The sequence below is a fragment of the Catharus ustulatus genome, chromosome 1 (assembly GCF_009819885.2).
Source record: "Catharus ustulatus isolate bCatUst1 chromosome 1, bCatUst1.pri.v2, whole genome shotgun sequence".
Lineage (NCBI taxonomy): Eukaryota > Metazoa > Chordata > Aves > Passeriformes > Turdidae > Catharus > Catharus ustulatus.
In genome coordinates, this window is record NC_046221.1 from 120,645,999 (window position 1) to 120,667,455 (window position 21,457).

At 39.4% G+C, this 21,457-nt stretch overlaps 1 protein-coding gene across 1 annotated transcript in view; it reads left to right on the plus strand.

Annotated features, from left to right (window-relative positions):
- Positions 1-21,457, plus strand: part of RP1 (RP1 axonemal microtubule associated) — a 170,175-nt gene that overhangs the window by 126,220 nt on the left and 22,498 nt on the right. The window contains exons 43-46 of the mRNA XM_033070858.1: positions 415-667; positions 8,081-8,322; positions 10,817-10,943; positions 12,555-12,700. Coding sequence (XP_032926749.1) covers positions 415-667; positions 8,081-8,322; positions 10,817-10,943; positions 12,555-12,700 — 768 coding nt within the window. The remainder of the gene's footprint in view (positions 1-414; positions 668-8,080; positions 8,323-10,816; positions 10,944-12,554; positions 12,701-21,457) is intronic.

The window sequence follows — 21,457 nt, forward strand, 5'->3', positions numbered from 1 at the left end:
TTAAAAATAAAATGTCTTATCTAAACAGAAATTTAAGTTACCAAGTTTATCCTGATTCTTGAAGACCTCCCTTTGTTTCCATTATGAGGGACTAGTTGAACTTCGATTTTCATGAGCTTTCTCCAAGTTTCTTGATCAGAGGTTTGTTTCTACCCCAAAAAAGGGGGATTTTTTTGTAATAAAAGCTGAGCTGCAGTGATTATGATAAAAAATATAAATATTCAAGGATCCACATAGTTTCTGAACAGGTTCTCCAAATATAAATGTCAGCTATAACATCTTTCCTTATTCCTAGAAAAAGATACTCCAGTATTGAAAGGAATCTGCCTTTCCAAATGCAAAATTTCTCAAAGACAGAAGATAGGATATGTGGTCTAATCAGTTCTCTATTCCTTTTTGCCTCTATCTTCTCAGGTTTGTATCTCTGAAATGAGAGCAGTAGACCTTGGACAGTTAAGCAAAGTGCTTGTTGAGCACCATGATGTGGGTTATGGAGCTGGATGGTACCTCGACCAAATTGTCATCCATGAATCAGGCAAGACTGAAGAACAATATGTATTTCTTTGCCAGCAATGGTTGGACAGTGGAGTTGGTGATGCACAGATGGAACGAACATTGAAACTTCTTGGAAAAGTCAGAAATGTAATGCTGACAGGAAAGATTTATGGTAAGGTACAAAACCCTCAAAACTCCTTTCAACTCTTGTTTTAATTGTAATCCATAATATTTTCTTGGTTATTTTCAAGGCTAAAACCATATTACAGAAATAGTATAACTTGAATGTGTACTGCTTCTCCCACAACAATTGTCTCTTCAAACTCTTTCCTGAGATTGTAAATACAATTACAATGTTAATGGAAGAAAAAACTAGAGCATAAGGGAGATATTAAGTGACAGAGGCAATGAAGGTACTATGATTTTAGTTGAGGTTAGAAAATAAGCTGAAGCAGAAAGAAAGTAGGTTGTTCCATATGGCATTCAATGCAGAGCAGAAGGCTCCTGCAACACTGATGAAATCACAAGAAGAGATACAAAAACTCTTTTAGCAGAATGCAATTTTCCCTTATGTTCATATATTTGCAGAAAGCATTTGCTTTTATTTGCAGTTTTCTTTTTTACTTATATCAATGGCACAAGTTATTGCAAACAGTTAGTTGACCTAAACTCAATATTCTATTCAAATTGTTTAATTAAAAAACAACCAAAATTCAGAAACAACTTAGGCACTGTAAACATGCTTTGCCAGGATACTGGATTTTTAGCTCTCTCGTGTCTTTTTTGGAGACGTGTAAAATCCTGGTTTGGGTCCATTTATGAAAACTGAATCAGAACTGATAGACCAAGCTATGTAAAGTTTAGCTAATCTGAAGGTGTGAATTTGAATTCTGTATGAGCCATTTTGTAAACCAATCTCTATTAACTTCCATGCTCCTGCATATTTCCTTTTATGTTCAGATAATTTTATATTCTACATAGACAAAAATTAATAGATTATATCCTGATGTTTAGCTATCTATAGTTTATCCACTATATGTCCACTGTATTTGTATGAATGCCTCATATCATCTAACAAAACAGAAATAATGTTACTGATGCAACAGAAGAAAACCATGGAAATATAAGCATAGTATAAGTAGCTAGAGCAGTGACAATTTCAGAAGAAAAAATTGCTGTATTTCACCACTGTAAGTATTCTAGGTCTCTATTAAGCAGATTCCATAGGTGTCCGATATAGTCCACAGAGTGAAGCAGGTGTTTCCTGAGGGTAATTCAGAGCAGAAGCTCAGGGTTGGTCAAAGTCTGTCACATCTTTCCTCACTGATAAGAAAAATGAGAGAAATCTTGCATCCTTGTTTATGCACCTTGATTAATGTCTGAATATAACTGTGTAAAAACAATTTCCTTCCTTGGTTTCCTTTCTTACACACACACATAGTCCTCAAAAATCTGACTATAGACTTGTTAATAATTTCATGTCCATGGTTATTGATACTCAGTGCTGTATCTATTGAAAAGAATTTTTGGTCTGGGTGTATAATAAATCCAGAAATAGTATGACAAATAAGCAGAGAGGAATGGAATTTATGGAGGAATGGAGTATGAGGAATGTATAAATAGAAGACAAATCAGCAAAGAGCAATATACCTCAGGAGTCAGAAACTATATGGGTACAATGGAACTTACTTAATTTCAAGCTAAATCAGACATTGTAAAAGAAGTAAAACAAATAGTAATGTTTTTTCAACCATTTACTCATGACAAGAACCTTCAAAGATGAACAACTATTCCGGAACAATAGAGCTCAGACTGGAGATCTTGTAGGTATAATCCCTAAACAAACAGAATACCATGTCTCTCTCTTCTTTAAAGAACCATAAAGTTGGCCAGGGAAGCAAAAGCCCAGTTACTAATGGGATGAGCTTATTGGAAATCAGAAAATCTGAAACACTAATAGAACTTTGAGTTCCATTTACTCAAACATTGACAATCAGGGTAGTTGTTGGTCCACTGGCAGATCTAGTAGCAAGGATTTAAAATTATTTTATGAGGACTTAACATCAGCAAACATAATGCCTCCTTCTAAAAAAAGAAAAAGCATAATGTAGATGGATATAGTCCTAGTAATTGTTCACATGAAAATCTTTGTAAAACACTTTTGAAGAAAAGAATAGTTCAGACAATAGAGGCAAAAGAAATAAGAAAGAAAGCACCATGCCTGTACTAAAGAGACACTGTAAAACCAGATAATACTATAGAAATATTTAGCAGTAAGACAAATGCAATGACATTTAATCTGTCTAAATTCCTGTACTGAATTTTATTTTCTCTATGGTATGGAAATCATTAGGTAATCACAAGAAAGTGTAAAGTAGTAGTAAAAGGAATAATTGTAAAGAGCTGGAAAAGAGACAGTAAATATGTTAATGAAATCTTTTGGTGCTACAAAGCCAGGAGTGCTATCAGGAGAAAAAGAGATTGTGTGATAAACCTTAAGAACTGAAAGCAAGGAATTGAACCAAATTCTGTGGCAAAAAGCTTGTATACAACTAAGGTGTAAGCTCAGCTGGCTATTTGAGCTCTCAAATCTGATACATGGTCCTAATTTCAATTGTTTTGGGTTTTTCTTTAGAATTTTGAGCTAAGTAGTAGCTACGGGTCCAAAAACTGTATTTGATCTGCATTGCTGTGCTTTGTAACAATTTCTGCTACACAAATTCATCAGGAGGAGGACAATGAGAAATACCTAGGTTTGTTATAAGATCACAGGATAATTTTGAGGCAGTAATGTGACATGGCTATGGGGTTACTTTGACCCCCCAGTTTATTACCCCACTGGCATTATCAGTCAAAATCAAAGTGGATTACTGGCTTTACAGAGAAACTGTGATATTTCACCAGCTATGCCATGTGTAATTGTAACTACCTCTGTCCAGAAGAACTGGATCAAGCTGGAATAGTTGTAAAGAAGCTATGATGACAGAAAATGGCAACTCTTTATTGTGAAAGGGTATTGAAAAAAGTGACAGATTCAGAATAGCTAATGAAATGTTCAAAATGGACACAGTAGTGATCTATCAAATTAATGATGGCTTACACATCAAAGAGAGAAGAGAGTTGCTTAAGCTAACATAGTTGTCATAAAAATAAATGGGTTTCAGCAGTCCATTAATGTCTTTCTGAAAAGATTTCTGAGAAAGAAACAAAGAAAGATTAGATTTTTAACATTGCACTCTGGGTTGGGCTGACCCTGGCTGGATGCCAGGTGCCCATCAAGGCTGCTCATCATTCCCTTCCTCAACTCAACAGGAGAGAATAAAACACAACAAAAGGCTCATGAGTCAAGATAAGGACATTGAGAGATATGCAGTTACTGCCATGGACCAAACAGACTTGACTAGGGGAAATTAGCTTACAGTAATTTCATGACTATACGGCGCACCGCATTATAAGGCGCACCTCCGGGAGTCGACAAATTTCCGAACTTTGTCCATATATAAGGCGCACTGGACTATAAGGGGCACTTTTATTTTTGCAGCGAGGATCCGCGCGCAGCAAAGTGATGAATTAGTAACAATCACGCCAGCCATGCTGTTTTGGATTACAATACAGGATGAGATCAAAGTATCTATTCTATCACTATCAGCTGTGACCAGTGGGGCAGTGATCCTTATCTCTGTGGGAGATACTCTGCTAATGGGACATCCAATGAAACCAGTAGGGCATTGTGCTTTGTCTTTGCACCCCCATCCTTCCTCCAGGGAATTATCTTCTGCTAATGGCCCATTGAGTCCCACTGTGTGACTGATAAAATTACGTTATCCCATTGAGAGTTGCTCCAGACAGGGGGGAAAGCCCAGCCTTTTCTACCTAGATAAAAACTGAAATTCTGGGACACCAAGTTGCCCTCTTTTCCCTGGACTCCAGAGGAAAACCAGACTTTTTTTCCATATCATCTCTGGACCTTCGGAGGGAGGCTTCACCCTTCTACAAAACCACTGCTTCAACTGAACCACATCTGTCACTGCAGGAGGACTGTAGCCACCATTTAATGGGACTGCTACCAACAACCTGATTGATGGGTGTGACCCTGATGGGGTGTCAGGTTGTGCTCTGACTTTGTATCTTAGTTTGGAGGACAGGTGTCTGCTAGGAAATGCCGAAGCCTCTCTTTGAAATGCAGCATGTAAATCCCTTTCCTCCAAATTATGATAATTTTGAAATCAAGGGGCTCTCAGGTAAAGATATGGGAATTAGGAATAACAGCTCCTTACTAGGGAAATTAAAATAGAAATACAGTACTACAAAGAAACAAACTCCAAACCCTGACAAAGTCAGAGTACAACCTGACACCCCATCAGGCAGGGTATCGGTAGCAGTTTGATTAAACAGTGGCTGCGGTCTTGCAGTCACAGATGTGGTTTAGTTGAAGCAGTAGTCTTGTAGAAGATGCAGTTTCCTTCCAGAGATCTAGTAGTGATGTGGAGAAATCTCATTTTTTTCTAGAGTCCAGTAGAGAAGGGGCTACTCAGTGTCCCAGAATTTCAGTTTTTAGCTAGGTAAGAATGGTTGGGCTCTCCCCCCTGGCTGGAGCAACTCTCAATTGGATGAAGTAATTTTATCAGTCACACAGTGGGACTCAGTGGGCCATTAGCAGAAGATATCTCCCTGGAGGAAGGATGGGTTGTGCAAAGATAAAGCACAATGATGCCCTACTGGTTTCAGTAGATGGCCCATTAGCAGAATATCTCCCACAGAGCTAAAGATCATTGCCTCACCTGGTCACAACAGATGGTGATAGAATAGATACTTTGAACACATCCTGTATTGTAACCCAAAACACTTTGTCAGTTTTTGGGGCTTGTTTCTTTGTAGCAGCTTGCAGTTTGCACTTCTGGGTTGGCAAATTTCCGAACTTTGTCCATATATAAGGCGCTCTGGAGTATAAGGCGCACTTCCGAGTTCAGACCAAAATTTTAGTCAAAAGGGTGCGCCTTATAGTTGTGAAATTACTGTAATTTATTACCAATGAAATTAGAGTAGGATAATGAGAACTAAACCCAAATCTAGAAACGTCTTTCCTCCTTCTTCTTGAGCTAAACTTTATTCCCAATTTTCTCTACATCCTCCCATCCAGTTGAGCAGTGGGACAGGAAATGAAGGTAGCAGTCAGTTTACCACATTGTCTCTATTGGTCCTTACTCTTCTACTCCAGCATGGGGTGACAAGAGATAGTCCCTGCAAAACTTCTCCTAAGTGACGCCTTCCAATGGGCTGCAGCACTTCATGAACTGCTTCAGCAGGGATTCCTTCCATAGGGTGTAGTCCTTCAGGAGTAAACCTGCTCCAGTACAGGCTCTCTCTGCGGGGGCATTAGTCTGCTGGGAGTCTGCTCCAGTGAGATCACATCCTCCTTTGGACATCCACCTGCTCCATCATGGATGCCTGATGGACTGCAGAAGGATCTCTGCTCCACTGGGGACCTTCATGGGCCATAGAGACACAGCTGCCTCATCATGGTCTTCACTATGGGCTGCAGCCTCTGCTCACCCTCCTTCTGCACTGACCTGAGGACTGCAGAATTGTTTCTCTTGCATTTTCTCACTCTTCTCCAGCTGCAGTTGTGCAAGTCTTTCCACCCCACTTTCTTAAATACCTTATACCAGAGGTGCTCTCACCATCACTGACGGCTCAGCCTTGGCCAAGAGAGGGTCGTCTTGGAGCAAGCAGGCACTGGCTCTGCTGGACAAGGGGAGCTTCCAATGGCTTCTCACAGAAGCCAGTCCTGAAGTCCCTTGGCACCAAAACATGGCCATGCAAACCCAATACACTGTTTTATACATAACTAAGGAGAAGGAAGGAAGCTGCTTTTAAATTGAATCTTAACAAATTTATCAGAAATTATACAATTTAATTTATGTGTTATAAAAGCATATAGTACTGTACTATCCAACAGACATAGTCCTTCCATTCCTGGGCAGCTATATATTGATAATTTAAGGCCGAGTATTTCTGTGTTAAAGGGCTAAAATATCCTATATTATGTCACATGGGATGTGATAAATTTTCATTTGACTTCAGTTTTTTCACAGATATCATTGGTTTCATTTACATTTAATGTTCATAGGCATGAAAATAGATTTAGAACTATTCTTGAAGTCATAACACTGAAATTATTTTAGATTTTTACAGATAGTGAGTACTAAATTTTTATGTCAACAAGTGCTGGATTTATGGCACAGATTCTTACCCAATCTAAAGCAATAAAGCTTTATTTGGTTTAGTTATAGTAGGAGACAATGACTTTACTGTTGTGATTAGGAAGCTGAGGTGACTGAATGTTCTGTAGCTGAGGTAGGAAGATGAGATTTATAAACTCAGAGTCTCTGATTCCATTACTCAAAGTAAAACAACCTGTTTTATAAAATAGCTATCTGAAATTACCAAATCCATACTTTGTCTCACTTATAAACAGAGCATAAACAGAGCTAAGTCATGTTATTAAAAAATTGTGCTCAATTCTGCAGTTGCCCGTGTGACCAAAAATTCTGATTGTTACAATTTTTTAAATTTTTTTTAAAAATTTAAAAATTGAAATCGTGACTTTGCTTACCCTGAATTTTCCATATATTCTATTAGCAGTAGTTAAAATATTAAAGCTAGCTAAATCAATAAGATTTTTTGATGGGTTTCTGATCTTCAAAATGATCTTGTTGATTGAAGCTTTAACCAAATACCTGTTCCATATAAAGTTGCAGAAGTTACTTAGGAGCCTACCTGGCACCAGTCTGCAGTCCTTCTGAGCCTTCAGGGATGTGAAAATTCATTTACAATGCTTAAGTGACTAAATGCTTCAAAAAGACCTAGTAAAAACTCTCCTTGAGTGTTTCCTGAGTCCCTAAAGCAGACAAATTTATGTGATGGTGTGTAGGACTATTTTTAATTTCTCACTAAGCATTACTTCTTTATAGAAGAAATGGATAAAGTTTATACTTTGCTGTTGTGATAACTGTGGTGAGGTGTGATAAAAACGTCACATTTCAAACTCTGAGCCAGTTTATCTCATCACCACCTTCTCATAGTATGTATGGAGCAAATTTTAACATATTCATTTAAGTAAATCCCTAAAAACTTAAAATGAAAACGTACCCTTCCCTGACCAAAGGCAGACCTGATAACCAGTAGTATCTTGTGAAAAATAAGCTGCTTTTGAATGGTGACTAGTGAGAAAAAATATTTTAAATCATCAGGAGATATTTACAAGGAGCAGGGGGAGAAATCAAGAGATTGTCATGGTTCTTCACAAGTCTCTAATGTGGAACTGGCAGTCTCATCTGCACACTGCTCTTGGACTGGCCCATCTCTAAAGAATCAACTACCACTGTGGAAGGACTGGTGTCCAAATTTTCTTCTCACTAAATCAATAATAGTGAGTGAACCTGTTATGTGACAATATCTGAGCTCAGTAAGAAGGCGGGAATGGGTTGCTGGTCACTCACTAACTCAGCCTGTTACAAACTGATGCATTATTTTGGATGTTCAGCAAACGTATTAGTTTTTTTCTGCTGTTTTATTTCAACAGGGACTTGGGATGTCCACGTCATAACCAGTGATATTTCTTCTAGTTCCATGAACCCTAAAATGTCTCTAACTGTATGTGGGGATAAAGGAACTTGTACTTCAGTCATATTCCCCAAAGGATCCCTTAAAAAAGAGCAGATTTATGAGACTTCTATTGAACTAAGTAAGAAATTTAATGCTATATTTAAAGTTCGCCTAGAAATTGAAGAAGCTGGAGAAGGAGAGACTTGGCATTGCCGTGAGGTAAAAACTAAAACCTAAAGAAATTATTTATTGTGTGTCTATTTTTTTTTCTTTCCATATTCTATTGTTATTACTTCCAGTTTTCAGTCTTGTCTGAGATTGCTAAATCTTTAATTTACAGAAGCTGCAACACTTGTAGAGTGCTAACTTCAGAGACTGCTCAAAACACAACGATAGCTATGGATAACAAAAATCTTGTAAACTTGGGTGTTTTTTCTGGAGAGCCATACGTACAGATGTGCCATCATCTGTAGCATATCCAGTGATGTCTTTTCAGAACTGTATTCACTGGCATACATTGCAGCATTTACATAACTCCAAATTGGCTGTTACATGTTGTAGTTTCAGTGATCCATGGCAAATAATTAAGGTAGACGCTAGACATGCATTTTGATGAAACTATCTGCCTTTTAAGTTGGCATGTGAAAAAAAGAAGTGAATAGCAAAAGTGACAATCCTTCTTCTGATATCCAGCTAAAATCTGACTTCACACTCAAATTGCCGCGGCATTTCACTATACAGAAAAAAGTCTTCATTTTCTTATGCTGGTAAAATAAAAATAATTCTAAATGAAAGAGTCATCCTCTTTAAAATTGCAAACATGCTTTTGTCCATTAATGTTTCTATTTTGTTCTTATTAAAAACTGGAGAAAAATTAATAATTTTCCTTTTCAATACATGGTATTACTGAGTTGAACTCCCTGACATTTAAATGGTAGGCAGGTTGTTAATTTCATCTTCATAGCCAGATGAAATAGTCATCCAACAAATCTATCAAAATTAAGACTGCTTCTGGAGTATTGCAGGAGACAGTAAATCACAGCAAAAATTTCAGAACAGAAATCTGGCAGTTGAAAATGGTGACATCTTTTAGTCTGCTTTAGTTCATTAGCTCAGAACAATCACTCAAAGCTCAGTTTAAGAGAAATCAGCATCATTTATATAAATGAGCAAAAGATGCACATTTACCTTAGGTAGGAAGAGGTAGAGAAACAAATTATAATTTTCTCTGCTTTGAGATACATGTAAATTATGTGGGTTTTAGGAAAACATTTCCTCTTATTGCATGTTTTTTTTATAGCAGGACTGACTGGATCCTTGTATGAAATAACAAGGTTGGTATAGGAGGTTGTGGATAATATCTGTTATTAAAGATAGCTTAGCAGTGTATTTACACTGCTGGTTAGAATCAGCATGGTCATTTCTATGCTATTTTGTTTTGATTTTACAAGATTGCACCTCCAGAGAGTCTGAGATTTCCCCCCTTCTACCAAAAGTAAATGCAGGTGTAGTTGGTTGAATTTAGATTCAGACTTCATTCTTATAGCCATACCAACAAAATAATAATCCCGCTTTTTTTGAGGAAATTGAAATAATTATAAAATAATGCCTAGAACAAAATTAATTAAGGTATGTCTTATTTCTGCAGCATGTAATAGCTAGCATCTTCATTCTTGTTTCTTTCAGTTCTTGAAAAAATAAAACACAGTAAATGAAATCTGAGTTTCAATAAACTGTTCAGGAATGTAGATATTATTATGAAGGGAAAATTGTTCTAGCATTATACTTCACAGTGCATTTAAAAAACTCTTTTCAGTGTGTCTGTCATAATGAAAAATACTAAGAGTCTTTTGAAGACAAAATAATGCTGCCATCTCCCAGTGATAATTCCTAACCAAAGTTGGTTTTTCTTACTGGCTTAAAGGTTTGGACATTTTAGTGAGTTAGGTCATGATGAATCAAATGAGTGAATTTTATGTGCTCTTTTCAAAGCAGAGTCACTTCCTACAAAGTATTTTCAAATATGTTGTCTGGTCTAGGTTTAAATAGTTTAGAAAATGGGAATTTATCTCAGTGTAGCTGGTAGTACCATATGTAAGATAGCTCATTATTAAAGTATGTTTTCTTATAGAGAGATAAGCTACTTAGCTCAGGATCACCATTTTCTTAGTTTGTATACAGAATTTCAGAGACATTGAAGTTAGTATCAAATTCTATATATTCAAGTGATGCGTATGTACTGATATATATACATGTCAGAAAGCATTCTTAATTTCTGTATCTCAGTTTTTCCCTTCTTTTTCTTTCTCCTTTTACTTAGAATTAGAAAACATTCTGCACCGAAAAACACTGTGGCATATTGACATTTCTCACAAGCTGAAATGTGCCCATATCAACACTTCTTTTTCTTCCATATGCTGGATGAATAGGTTACATAAAGGAAACTTTTTGAACGATTTCAATTTTTTTTTTCCTTCACTACTGTCTCTGCAGCAATAATGTTGACAACATTTTAATTACTTTTAATTGGGAAAGATATTTCTTACTTCTCATTTAAAAGACTGTTTTCAAAAACATTTTAGAAAAATTAATTTCATCTTATTTTTAAACTTCAAGATGATGTGTCATAGCTGTTTAATAGTTTGTCTTTAGCTGTAGTTTACATTAGAACACAACAGATGCCGAAGTTATTTCTTTTTATCTCTTTGCTAAGGTAAGACTTCAACACAGAGAAACTAAAAATGTTCTAGAATTCCCATTTTGTCGAAACTTTGCTGATGAAGAAGGAGGAAGAGTGGCTGAGCTTCCAGTTCTCACAGCTGGGTCTCCTTTTCCAGCAGGTTTGTCACAAATTGGAAACACTGGGAGAGATTTGGTCAGTGACGATGTCCAATTTTCAGAGCAGTCCAAAGGATTTTGCAGATATTTTCTGTTCATTTCTGCCTGATGATGCATAGCTAGGTCCAGTCTACTCCAGTGCTTAAAACCAGTATCTTAGATCCTAAAACTGAGCATTGAGCACTCAAATCTGATTGGGATCAGTTTGTGACACATAAAAGAGCAAGCGTATGGCACTGAAGCTATTAAAAGGGTTTTTTGAGCAGTACTCTGAGTTCAGCTTTTACTCAGTAATAGGATCTGGTTCTCTCACAGACTGAGCAAGGGAAATACAGACGAAATAACTCTTGTCCTGTAATTTCAGACAAGAAGGAAATCCATGCCCACCCCCAGCCCAAACACATCTCCTATTGCTTGTGTTCCTAGAATTGCAGGCATTCTTTTTCTGTGGCCTAGCAGTAGCATGTCATCAAACTCCATCAGAGTTGTGCCTTGGTCGCCTCAAGACTGGATATTTTTAGTTTGTTCTGTGTTTCTTATGAGGGTCTATAATCAAAGTTAGAGAAGAATGGAAGAGGTCTTATCCTAAATGAATATTCTACCATGATAATATCCTAGGGTACTCCAGAAGCTAGGGGTTTAGATCAAGCACAGAAGCAATCTGTATATTCTTGCCTCTTTTGTTGTGCTTTCAAAGTTAGTATCAAACAAAGCACTTAGAAGATTCTTGAACATGAATTTGAGAATGTATTGATGGGAAATTCACTGGTAAGGTTCTTCGCTTTTAAATACTTCTGAGATTTATTTCTTTCTGGAAGAACACACGTATTGAAATCTTTAAAAATACTGCTCCTATTTCTGAGGAGCATTTAACGTGAGGACAGGTACATTTTCTTCACCTCTCCCCACATCTTTTCTCATTTTCAAATGAATGTTTTAGGGAGGTGATTTCTTTCTTATTTTAGGGGCCATGTCAGTGTGTTATGCATTTCCTGGGAGTACAAACAGGTATTTTACATAAGGAGCCTTTCAAGGAGTGTTCAGTTGAAGGGCTGTGTGTTCACACTGTGTGTTTTCTCACATCATCTCCTCTCCTGAGGCCAGTATTTTTAACTCGCACAGTGCAGAGTGAACAGCCACTGACTGGACCATGACCCAGAGAAAATACAAAAGTTGCTTTCTTCCTGACAGAGTCCAGCTTTGCTTGAACTCCATGAGGCTCTGAGCACAGATATACTTGTTGAGAGATTTAGTATCAACCATAGTCTAGGAACTTTTTCATTGGAGTATTAGGTATTTAAATGCATACAACTGGTGATGGAGTATTGTTTACATGTTTTTATACCAATTTGTTATGTGCGTTTTAAATTTTTTTCCTTCTGTCTTTCCTTCAGGCCCACTCAAGTTATTTAGCTTATTATTCTTTATAATAGTGGTTCTTAAATTCTAATTACAATACATCTATGTGCTTTTCCAAGCATTGCAATGTATTTTGGTCTTCTGATCACTCCAGAAGGGATGAAAAATGAAAACATAACAGTAGTAATTTATTAAATAACATATGATTTAAGTGGCTTAGGTTTGGTAAACCTTGGCTCTCCTTTTCCCCACAGTGAAAATCTATGTTCTCTACATCACTACGGGAGCTACCCCTGGGTCAGGAACAGACGCAGATGTGTATGTCATGCTGCAAGGCTCCTTGGGAGATACTGGCAGAAGAAAGTTAATTAGAAAAGATGAAAATTTCTCTGAAGGAAAGGTATACTTATAAGTTCTGCAAGATATTTTTCACTTTTAGAACCCAGTCCAATTCATGTGGATTTAGTGGGAATAGGGAAGTCTACAAGGTCCAGTTTGCAATGCTCTGAGATTGTTGAGTGTGTGTGCCTATCAATATCTCTACCTTGTGTGGGAAATACCAACCTTTATGTAGCCAGCAACACTGACAGATAATAGTGACTATATCAAGTGCTTTTATATTCAATTTTGCAAATATTGAAAGCTTTCAGTGACATGCCACTGTTTTTCCTGCATATTTGCTTCACAGTAGAACTATAAAAAGACTCAATTTCCTTTCAAGACCTCTTTTCTTCCCATGCCATCCTTCAGACTATGACACCTTTCCCTGATTTCTGAGCTCTACCCCTCAGTCTGGCTCTTGATCTCTCTCCAGACTGTCACACACCACCCTCCATAGTTTTCTTAGGTGTACCAGGAGAACTTTTCATTCACTGTGTGGGAGTTTGTCTTGGATCTCAGGGACACAGACCAGTCAAAGTCCAGAGATGCATTTCCTTGATGCATTGTCTAAGCAGAAATTGGAGGGAATTTAGGTACTGAATGTGCTGCAGAAACATGGGTAGATTTACAGCAAAATGCATCTTTGACATAAAACCTTGTGCTTGTCAGAAGCTCTGGACAGAGGGAGTGAAATTTTCAGCAGAAAAGATCACAAGGTATTTTAAACATGGAATAAACAAACTGCTTGTATTTACTCTGGCTCTTTTTTGAAAACAAGTTTGAAGGTTGAAACAATTTTATAAAGAAACAAAAATTTGTTACAGAAAATTTGGGTTGGAATAGTTAAAGTTTAGAAAAAAGTCCACCAGTGTCTTGCAACCAGTAAGTTATTCTGTTGGTGTTGGCTGACAAAAAAATGAGAGTTTCTCTAAGGATGCAAGCTTCCAAATCAGCCTAGACTGATAACCCAAGCAGAGACATGGTATGTGTGATTAGGAGGAACTCATCTTCTAACTACCTCTAGCCTCATCAATTCAGTGTGAATAGAAAGTGGGTATTATATTGCTGGATTTTGCCTACCTGAAATATTTATTCATAAGAAAAATTGGAGAGTTTAAATCTTTATTTTTAAGGAATTAAATACTGTGGGTAAGGTTACTCAGTTTTGATAAAATCACATTTTTCTTCACTATGCTGAAGTTCAGATTATCGTGTACTGATAAGCTGATTTAACTGAATTTTAGAGCTGCAGTCCTTTTGTACTCATGAAGTAAAGTTAGTTTAATATAAATTTTACTGGATTTCTCCCTAAATCATAGTCCCACAAGTGAGCAATCTGATTTCTACACTGGTAGTTTTTAATGAAGAGGCACCAGGGATGCACATCTAGAAATGCTGACCAAGAAAGCAAAAGTGAACTACTAAGATTTATAACCTGAAGGATAATTTTATAGTATTCGCATCTACTTCAGTTTAGCTCAGAATTTTTCTCTCTTACAGAGCAAGATGCAGATCTGGCATGTAGCCATCTCTTCATTATTTATTTGACATTTTATAGGAGCAGTGTCCTTATATTTCTAAATGTAGATATCAGCACAGGAGTATTTTAGGGCTCTAAAAAGAAATTGCTTGCAGATAAGTAATAGAGAAACACATAAAAGTGTTGATTCACTCTTTGTTCAGTGAAAATAAAGGTATTTGGTTAATTGAAAAGTATAAAATTATTCTGCAAGAAAGGCTCCTGCCTATGCAGCAGTATTTTTTCATTATATGTTTTGGAAATTTCCCAATGTTTTCTTCCCTTTAAAAGTAATCTCCAAAAAGACTCTCAAGTGTGGAATGTCTCTTTCTATACCAGCCCAATCACATATTGTGCTAAGCACCCCTGCAGTCAGAGAGTCTTGGTGGTATAGGGGATTTGGAGTATAACAGGCAGAATTTACATTCAGAATCTTAACAGTTGTTCTGACATTTTAAAATGTGCTTTTCCTTGCAATAATTTTTCCCCTGACTATACAGTAACAGCTAGTGAACTGGAACAGTGTTTCTGTTGGAAATCACATCAAAATATGGTGTTAGTCTCACAGAATGTCAGGGCTGTTACAAGCAACAGTTTAGCTATGCAGAAATACATAGAAATGTTTAAATATTCAGCAAAGTTTGCAGTAGATTGGAGATATTCTTCTCTCATTTAACAGTTTTTTTTAATTTTCATGAGCTAAGTTACATGACAGTAAAAGGGTGAATTAGCATCTTATATATGAAAAGTTGCTTTGTGCCTTTCCAAAGTCCTTGCACCTGTGAGACCATCAGAGAACTTGCAGGTAATGTAATGTGTATGATATTATTAATTCACCAGTAAGGCTCTGCAGCTCACCCCAGCTGTCACCGTGAGACCTGAGCTTCTGGTGATCTACTCATACAAATGAGGGTGAGGACTTGTTCTGCAAGAACCACAGTCTCTCAAATTGCTGTGACATGGTGCCTTGTTTGATGTTCTCCTAAAAGCTGTGAGGACAGACAATGCAATCTCAGCACACATCTTCATGCAGTTCAGTTTTCATTAAATCCTAATAGTGTTTATTCACGCTTTGTGAGTCAGTTTAACCCTGATAGATGTTACTTGCTTATGAGCATTTTCTTGAACCAAGTATGCTCAGTGCAGACCTTCTGTGAAAACCAGGCCCCAGTTGCATAAAATCTTTACAGTATCTCTATGTTGCTTCTGACACACAACATTTTTCAGCAAATGTAATTCTTGATGCTTCTGCATATGGATGGCCTTTGATAGACTTGATCTATGCTCTGTCATATGGCTGTGAATTATCCAAAAATTTCCTCTTTGAGAATGTGGGTTTTTTTCAGACCAGTTCCACCAAAATAAGTAAAGTACACTGAATATGTTATGACTAATATTTAAGTATTTTAACCTAGGTTTTATGAAATTGGCCAGTATTTTAAGTACTCCAGGTTATGGAAGTGCTAAATTCTCTGACAATTTTTGCTTCATTCTATTAGTATTTGAAAAGATATATTCTTTATCCTGCCCTATATTTAGACATCAACTGCTCAGGTTGGTACCATGGTAACTGCAGCACACACAAAATTTTTCAGTGAGAGGTGACTGTTGGTGTTCAGTTTCAGTGCTCACTTGCAGATTAAGCACTGACATTTAAAAAAAATACTTTGAGAAAAAGTCCACGTGTGCCAGGACACACTAAGAATCAGAAAGTGGGGCAGGGTCCTGAGGTTGCAAATAGGAAGTCAGTAATGCCCAGATCCCACCACACTGACAGTGCTCCTATTTTTGTGGCTGCAGATAAACCTTCTCTTATGGAAAGCATGCCTGACATGATTAAATAGTTGCCAAATGTCATTGATCCAAATGTATTAATCACAGTGGTAGGCTGTTGGCCAAGTTACTGTTATACAAAAATGAATACTAAATCAATGTGGTCATCATAGAATCATAGAATTGTTTAGGTTGCAAGACACCTTTAAGATCAAGTCCAACCATTGACCCAGCACTGCTAAGTCCATTTCTGAACCACGTCCATGACTACGTTTCCCTGGGCAGCCTGTTCCAATGCTTGACAATAATTTCAGTGAAGAAATTTTTCCAAATATCCAAACTAAACCTCCCCAGGTGCAACTCAGAGTCATTTCCTCTTATACTGTGGCTTGTTACCTGGGAGAAGAGACCAACCCCAACCTGGTTGCAACCAACCTCCCCTGCCAACCTCCCTCCTTTCAGGCAGTTGTACAAAGCAATCACATCTCTCCTGAGCCTCCTTTTCTCCAGGCTAAACACCCCCAGTTCTGGCAGCTGCTCCTCATAGGATTTCTGCTCCAGACCCTTCACAGCTTCGTTGCCCTTCTCTGGACTTGCTCCAGCACCTCAATGTCTTGTCGAGAGGGGCCCAAAACTGAACATGAGATTCAAGATGTGGCCTCATCAGTGCTGAGTACAGAGTAACAATCACTGACCTGGTCCTGCTGGTCACACTATCTCTGATACAGACCAGGGTGCCTTTGGCCACCTGGGCACACACTGGCTCATGTTCAGCAGCTGTCAACCAGAGCCTCCAGGTCCTTTTCCGCCAGTTTTCCAGCCACTCTTGTCCAGACCTGTAGCATTGCATGGGGTTTTTGAGACCCAAGTGCAAGACCTGGCACTTGGCCTGGCTGTACCTCAATCCAATGGCCTTGGCCCATGGATCCAGCCTGTCCAGATCCCTTTGCAGAATCTTTCTGCCCTCTAGCAGATCAACACTCCCACCTGACTTGGTGGTGTCTGCAAACTGACTGAGGGTGCCCTTGATCCCCTCATCCAAATCATCAATAAAGATATTAAACAGGGCTGGCCCTGCTGCTGAGCTCTGGGGAGCGCAGGTAGTGACCAGCCACCAGCTGGATGTAACTCCGCTCATCACCACTCTCCGGGCCTGGCCATCCAGGCAGATTTTACCCAGAGAAGAGTGCACCCATCCAAGCCATGAGCAGCCCTTTTCTCCAGGACAATGCTGTGGGCAGCTGTATCAAAATTCTTAAAGTCCAGCTGAACAATTTTCATCGTCTTTCCTTCATCCACTAAGCAGGTCACTCTGTCATAGAAGATCAGGTTGGTCAAGCAGGACCTGCCTTTCATAAAGCCATGATGGTTGAGCCTGATCCCCTGGTTATCTTGTGTGTGCTGTGATGGCACCCGAGGTGATCTGTGCCATGACCTTCCCTGGCACCGAGGTCAGACCTGTAGTTCCCTGGATCCTCTTTCCGACCCTTCTTGTAGATGGATGTTTACATTTGCTAATTTCCAGTCAACTGGGAGCTGTTCAGTTAGCTTGTTTACTGCTTGCAAATGATAGAAAGAGGCTTAGTGAGCACTTCTGCAAGCTCCCTAGGTACCCTGAGGTGAATCCCATCCAACTGTGTGTGTGTCTGTGTGCTGTAGCTGGCTGCTGGTGCTTTCCCCTTGGATTGTAGGGACTTCATTCTGCTTCGTGCCTGTTTCACATCTCAATGGGCTGGAAGACACTGGTCTTACTATTAGAGACTGAGGCAGGGATGACAGCAAGTCCCTCAGCCTCTCCTTTGCCAGCTCTCTTTGTGGCACTCCCAGTTGCTTGCACTTCCTCAGGGCTTCTTCTGTACTTGAGGGGATCTTGGTCACCATTGCTTCTGGTCCTGTGCGCTGTCTCCTGCTGTGGTAGGAACTGTGGGCTCCTGGGGGCTCTCCCTGCTACCCCTGAGGTTTCTTTGGGAAGATCCCCTGTGCACCACACTCCAGCATTCAAGCTGCTGATGCCAGCACCAGAGGGATTCACCTTGGCCACTTGACTGCTGCTTTTGGTTACACCATGTTGAAATCCATTGAGCAGGATTAATCAGATGGGAACGAGGAAAATATGGAATACTCCCATAGCGAGGGAAAGACTGGTGAAGTTTGTCAGCAACTGTGAGGAGAAACACAGAAAGAACAGTACTAAAGCTTTATAACATCCTAGGAGACAGTGGTAAATACCTGAGTCGTGCATCTCTCATGAATACCTCCAGCATGGCATTTCCCAGTCAGTGGCTACAGCCAGAGAGATTTTTAAGGGATGGAGTCAGAATATCCCATTGCAATCACCCAGTACTGCCTATACAGTTTAGACCTGTGTGAATAACTAATTTTGGTTTCCTGTCATATTCTTGCAGGGTGAGAAAACATGTAAAACTTTGTTGCAAAAAATTAAAAACTGGGCAAAATTAATTAATGGTAAAATTAACTGCAAGAGGGGAGTACTTAATTCTGTCTATATAGATCTTAAAAGTAAATCACGTAAGTGACATTTCTAAAGCTGAAATGCATCTCACTTAGTTTTACTTGCCCATATTGTGCACATTTGTTCTAACATGATGGCTTAAGCATCTGCTGCAGAAGGGAGTGATGGTTACCTTCTCTCTTCATTTAGAAACTTATCTTAAAATAAAATTAGTTAACCTGAGAGAGTACCTGCTGCTTTCTTTGCAGGAAATTGTCTTATCATATAGACTTATTTTAGATGGGCCAAGTTGGGTAAGTGAATTTTATGCCCTGTTCATTTCAGGGTTTTGATAAACAAGGTACAGTAATTTCACGACTATAAGGAGCACCCTTTTGACTAAAATCTCCCCCCAAAACCGGAAGTGCGCCTTATAGTCCGGTGCGCCTTATCTGATCTACAAAGTTGCGACATTTGCCACCCCAGAAGTGAGAGCCCGCGCGGGGCGGACCCGCCAGCATCGGGGCCTCCCCCGCGCAGGGCGGGCCCGCCGGCATCGGGGCGTCCCCGCCGGCATCGGGGCCGCCCCCGCACGGGCGGACCCGCCGGCATCGGGGCCTCCCCCGTGCAGGGCGGGCCCGCCGGCATCGCGGCGTCCCCGCCGGCATCGGGGCCGCCCCCGCGCGGGGCCGGCCCGCCGACATCGGGACGGCTGGGGTGTGAAAGCCGCAGGAATCGGATCGGCTGCCGCGCGGGAAGGGGCGAAAGCCGCCGGAAGTACAGCGGCCGCCGCGCGGGGGGGGCGAAAGCCGCCGGAATCACAGCGGCCGCCGCGCGGGGGGGGCGAAAGCCGCCGGAAGCACAGCGGCCGCCGCGCGGGGGGGGCAAAAGCCGCCGGAAGCACAGCGGCTGCCATGCGGAGAGGGGGAAAGCCGCTGGAATCGGAGCGGCTGCCGTGCAGGGAGGGGGCAAGCAGCTGGAATCGGGGCAGCGGCGGCACGGGGCAAGCCTGCCGGCATTGGGTCACCCGGAGCGCCAGGGAACTCCCAGAACAGCGGGGCCCTGGGGATGCTGCACGGAGCGGCGGTGGGCATAGCCCGGCCCTGCCGGGTACAGGCAGGCCCGGGAGCCAATGGTTGCCGGATTGAGGTGGGGCCTCGGCCAGCAAGCACGTGGGAGGAGCTGGGGGCGGAGCCTCGCTGCAAAAAAAAAACCGGTGCGCCTTATAGACCGGTGCGCCTTATCTGATCTACAAAGTTGCAAAATGTGCCGGCTCCCGGGGGGTGCGCCTTATAGTCCGGTGCGCCTTATGGTCGTGAAATTACTGTAATTTAAAAATAAAATGCAGCTAAATTCATTAGCTTGATTTATAAAAAAAAATTAAAATATTTATGGTTAATACAAGTATGCATTTTTCAGGAAATAAAATATTAAATCATTTTCCTCAATGCAGCAAGAACTAAATGAAATTCAGTTCAAGTTCATTAGTTTAGAAAATATATCTAACTCTAAATGAATGGCTACCAGTGATGAAGTTTAAATCTAGCTGGAAAGTTATTTCAAAGCTTGAGGATATTTTTTTTTCTTTTAAATATTAGAGACTCATACTATTTTCTGTCTAAATTTGTCAAACGTCAACTTCTAGAAACTGAATTTTGTCACACTTTGAGTGTTAGTTTGTGTAGCTCTCTTACACCAAATTTCTACTGTCTTTGACAGTATTTATTGATGCCTAGAGAGGCTACCTAGAACAGAGGCTAGACAATGTTAAAGGAATAAAGCAGGTATTTGTTAAAAGGCCTTCAAAGGATACACCTTGGTAAGCACAGGAACCCAGCCATGGGTCCACCCAAGATGGACAGCGTGTCATGAGCTTTCACATTTATAAGTTTTGGTCCATTTGCATATTTGGGTTAATTGTCCAATTACAGCTCCAGGTTATGAAGTCCCATCCTCCCAGACTGCTCTCCTCAATTTGCTGTTGTTTCCACTTTTTGGGCTGAAGCTACAACGGTGTCCTTGGTTCTCAGGCTGGAGAAGGATTGTTTTGTCTAACTAAACTGTGATGAGAACTTGCTAACACTTTATAGGAAGTTCAGAGCTGTATACTAATGCAGTACAGAATCTGGAAAATATGAAAGTTAAAACTTAAGGCGTCATTATGACAATAAGAATATCAGTATGCCTTTGACAAGTTAAATAGATTATTCTGCTTGATTCACTGAAAGGAAGGTTTTCCAGTGATTTATTAACTCTCACAAATCTTTTCAGAGCACTCTTCAATTTAGCATCCTACTTCTTCAAGTGTCATAACTGGAGATTTTATTTGCATAATCTCTGAAATCTTGTTTTCTTCCAGATAAATCATGAAAATACTAAAGAGCATAAGCTTATTAACTGGCCTCACTGCAATGAAATGTGCTTGAAAATATTCTTTTTACAGCTGCACTTGGAGACATACAAGTTAGATATTTTATTATTATTATTATTATATTATTTATTATTATATTTTATTATAGTGTCTTAATCAAAATATTATACAATGATATGCTTTACTGAAGTAGAAGAAAATTACATTCATCCTGTTTTCTTTGCCTGTTAAACCATCTCTCAGACTTGGACTGTTATTAAACTAATCCAACAATCAGGCTGCATCAGAAGGGATTTAATCTGTCCAAATTGATGGCTGTTATTTTTTGTTTGTGTTTTGTTAATGTTTTGGTTTGATTTTTAAATCTCTTTTGTTTGATATAATTTATGATTACAGCATTGGATGTGGCTGATGATACTGATCTATGTAGCAGTTCTTTTGCATTTCATTAAATACATTTTACTTGAAGTCTGAATGAAATGTCTTTAACTAGTTAGCAGCATGGTCATAGCTACTGATCATTATAAGATCCCCTATTCTTTCTTACTCCTGTTGCTGTTTCGTGCATAGAAATCTTGTTTCAAAAGATTTCTTTCCAGTTATACTAAGTTTATTAACATAAGATCAGTTCAGGGCAAATGCAGTTGGGATTTTTTACTAC